Source organism: Cottoperca gobio, unplaced genomic scaffold (genome assembly GCF_900634415.1).
Source record: "Cottoperca gobio unplaced genomic scaffold, fCotGob3.1 fCotGob3_330arrow_ctg1, whole genome shotgun sequence".
NCBI lineage: Eukaryota > Metazoa > Chordata > Actinopteri > Perciformes > Bovichtidae > Cottoperca > Cottoperca gobio.
Window position 1 is genome coordinate 3,743 of NW_021166936.1, and position 3,758 is coordinate 7,500.

At 41.1% G+C, this 3,758-nt stretch overlaps 1 protein-coding gene across 2 annotated transcripts in view; it reads right to left on the bottom strand.

Annotated features, from left to right (window-relative positions):
- Nucleotides 1-757: 757 nt before the first annotated feature.
- LOC115005607 (fatty acyl-CoA reductase 1-like) overlaps nt 758-3,758 on the bottom strand; it is a 22,640-nt gene continuing 19,639 nt past the window's right edge. For both annotated transcript variants that reach the window (XM_029427501.1, XM_029427499.1), the window contains exons 11-13: nt 3,318-3,447; nt 1,349-1,476; nt 758-863 (exon numbers count right to left, since the gene is read on the bottom strand). In XM_029427501.1, the coding sequence (XP_029283361.1) occupies nt 758-863; nt 1,349-1,476; nt 3,318-3,447 (364 nt within the window). The remainder of the gene's footprint in view (nt 864-1,348; nt 1,477-3,317; nt 3,448-3,758) is intronic.

Here is a 3,758-nt window from a genome sequence, read left to right on the forward strand (position 1 = left end):
CTTTGCCTTGCAAAAGTTGCTTTCATATGAAAACCCTGCTTATGATACATTTGTGTAACCCTTACTAGCAGAATAAATGACACACACAAACCTCAAAAAAATAAATGTTACATTTTCAGGTGAAATATAACTTACATAACAGTTGGAGTAATTATTCTTCAATGAAATAATACATACACAGAAGAGGAAGCCTGGACTGACTCAAACCAACTGAGATTTTTGCAGCTGAGCATCATCAATGCATAGCTTTGTTTTGCAGGCAGCCAGGCGAGGCAGACAGACGAGATGGAGCACATTTGGGTTCCCTTGAGCTTAAAAGACTGCCCCAGTAAAGCTGGCACCAGAGGGGACCCTAATGACTGCGAATGAACAGAATCAGGGCGTGTGCTCCTGCTACTCCAACGAGTCCAAGAGTTGTTAGTCTGAGCATTGTACATTGTGAGATCAATTCATGCCCTCTACGTTTCATTAAATGCTCGAGATCAGGTAAGATAGATCCCAGATATGCAACATTTAGACGGTGTGGACTCCAGGCTCGTCCAGTAGCTTTTTGTTTCACGGGCTTAACGGTTCCATTTAATCCTCAAGGGAAAGGCAGGGCTGTTTCAAGGGCTTTGAGCTCAGGAACCTCTCATCATCCACAGAAAGTGTTTCTTCATTAATTTGCCCCTTTGCCTTGCCACCCGCCACCCTTTCCAGGATCATTATCTCATGGTGGAGGAAGCTCTGAAGTAGGAGAGGAATTTGAAGCAGAGGCTCACCACAAAGTACCAGATGTTTCTGGCCATCTGGATCGGGCGATGAAGACGCGCCAAATGAGCACCACCAGGATGGTGTTGAAGCTATAGCGGATGTTCCTCAGCCTGGGAAACGGACACACAAATGAGACCAGTCATCGTCTTTAAAAAGGACTCGAAATTTTAGGTTTGTTAAAGTAAAGATATAAAATTTGAGATACATTTTAAAAGACAAATCACATCCCGAGTACAGCTCTCTTTACACGGATATTTAGATGTGCCATTTCATTCATGCCCACTTTTAATTCCTTGAAAGTTTCTGTATGCTGAATTATTCACATGCTTTGTTAAAGCTGAGAGGATTACTGCCACTCCAACTTGAAATGATGATGATCTGAATGAATGGCTGAAAGAAAACTTAATTTTCTGACAAATGGAAAAGACATCAGTTGTTAATGGAAGGCTGATCTGAAGTACTTGGAAATATAATGGGGTATTTAAGAACAGAGTAGATTTATCTACTGTGTATGACCTTGATGACTGCTCTCTACAGGCGCCTTGAAGAGTTGTCACTCACGTACAGTATTTCTGCCTGTGTCTGCGTCTCTTACTTGTTGAGGTGTTTGCGTGCAGCAGGCAGGCCCGACAGCTCTTCATTGAGGACATATTTTTTTGTGCCCATACAGTAACTCTCCATGTACTCCGCCCAGTGCAGCTGACGCACATCAAAATTGAACACCTACAGAAATAAAACAAGAAATATTTTCAGTGAACTTGATTTACAGGAAGTGCAGTCTTCAACAGTGAGGACCATCTCCGGTGATGGAACGGATTATTCTAACATTGTCTTGATTTGGCGACTGGGTGATTTGTTTTTGTGACACTAGATATTTGACAGTGTAAAAAAAAGAAAGACCAAAAACAAAAAATGTTAATACTTAACATAACATACTTTGAGGGATGAAAGTTTTTGAGAGTTGTAAAAAATATACACAACTCTCATGGGTTAGGCTCAAACCAATATTAACCTAAATGATAAAAAACACTTCAACCAATTTAAATTTGAAATAAGAAAACACAGGTCAATAGGAGTCTGCAGCCACACCACTGGCTTTGTGGGGATATACTTTAGCATAGCAGTGCTTTGAGCTAATGCTAATGTTAGCACCAGGTTTACAATCTTAGTTTAGCCTGTTAGTGTGCCAACATTCGCTGATTAGCAGCTGAGGCTCTAGGGAATGTCATTATTGTGCAGATATTTGGTCATAAACCAAATTTACCAAATGGAAAATTACATTTTTGAGCTGAAGAAGGGATCCCCTCAGTCAGTATAATTGATTCTCTATGGAATACATGTACCAACTCTTATGTTAATCCAGCCATCTGAAATGTGAACGTCTTGGTGGCACCGGAGACATGAATATCTGTACAATTTGTACAATAGATGTAAAGGTATTTTACAGGATAAAATAAAATGGCAACCTGGCGCTATGGGACCATGAATGTCATAGCATCATGTCACAATCGTATCTAATAACACATGCAGCCTATAAAACATTTCTATATCTGCCCACATATACGCTGACATAAATGTGGGGGAAAAAATATTGGCCATCTAATAAATCTGCTGGATCATGAACAAATGGACATTTTAAAAGTAAATTAGCCAGAGAAAAACCAGGAAATTGTCATTATTTTTCACAGCAGACATAAAAAAAGCACAGGCGTTACTAATATCATTAACAATGTGTCAGCAGCTAAATGGAATTCAGCCATCATTTATGTTGTACTATACAGCGGTGTTTCCTACTGTGACATGTCAAAAGTTCATTTTTGAGTAGGCAGAATATGGGAGAACATGAACTGCTATAATGAATGTCTGCATGAGCATCGGTTGAACAATAGAGAATACATTTCTGACTGTAAGGAGTCGCCCTAATTTAACCCACAGTGGTGTGCCAATATGAGGGGAGAATAAAACGTGATCATTGGCCGAGAGCTGAGGAAGCACAGTGGCACATTGCTTGTGGTTGGATCAGTGAGGTGGGGTTAATGATGGTAGCCGCGGAGGCAGACACTGCCTTTCACTAGTTGTTTGTTGGGAGAAAGCCACTACAGAATTAAAACTCCTTTCACAAGAAATGTTATTAAAATCAGAAACTTCAAACACTGTTCTAGACTTACTAATATAATAAATAGTATAAGCTTATTTTGTCATCAAATATGCTTCAGTCAAGAGAAAGAATGTCTGTCTCATAGTACGGGATCAATAGCTCTAATGTGTTAAGAGGACAGTCTTCACTTTCAGTCCACCAACATACCATCCACAAATGCAAATTACTTCAGACCCTTATCCTGAAAAACGTCTCTGTTCACTACAAACTGACGTCACCAGTGAATGAATGGCTCAATCTATTGTAGCCAGCCTACTATCAGACATTAACACACTGAGTGGTAACTCTGCCCGCTTCTCAGTGTGTATAGCTCTGTGCTGTGTGGCTGGGGCGTACATGGGCAACAGAGGGACAAGCTGTGTACTTTTCCATATTACAAGATCGCCGTCAGGCGTATTCTCCCTACCTTCTTATCCTCTGGGCTCAGCTGGGCAATCAGCATGGCTACGTTGTCATTGTTCCAAACCCAGGAGTGACTAGTGAAATACTCCAACACCATCATGGCTTTGTGGAGGCGTGTGATTGTCTTCATCATCCTATGATAAATGAGCAGTGAAAGCAAGATGGAAAAGGAAGGAAAAAAGCAATGACGTGAAGGAAGAGGGGAACAGAATATTGGAATGGATAAAAGGTGATGGAAGTGGAGGGCCAGAGAGAAGGTGTCAAAACACAGAAGAGGGACGATGCAGGTAGAGTAGCAGAAAGAGGAGTGTGGTAAGGTAAATAAGCAGAGTAGAAAGGTGGTAGGATAAAGCAAGGTGGGATGCACAGGAAAGGGATATGGGAGGAATTAAGTGTGACGGAATAATGAATGAAGAGCAGGACAGGGTCCCATGGTGTTGGAGGG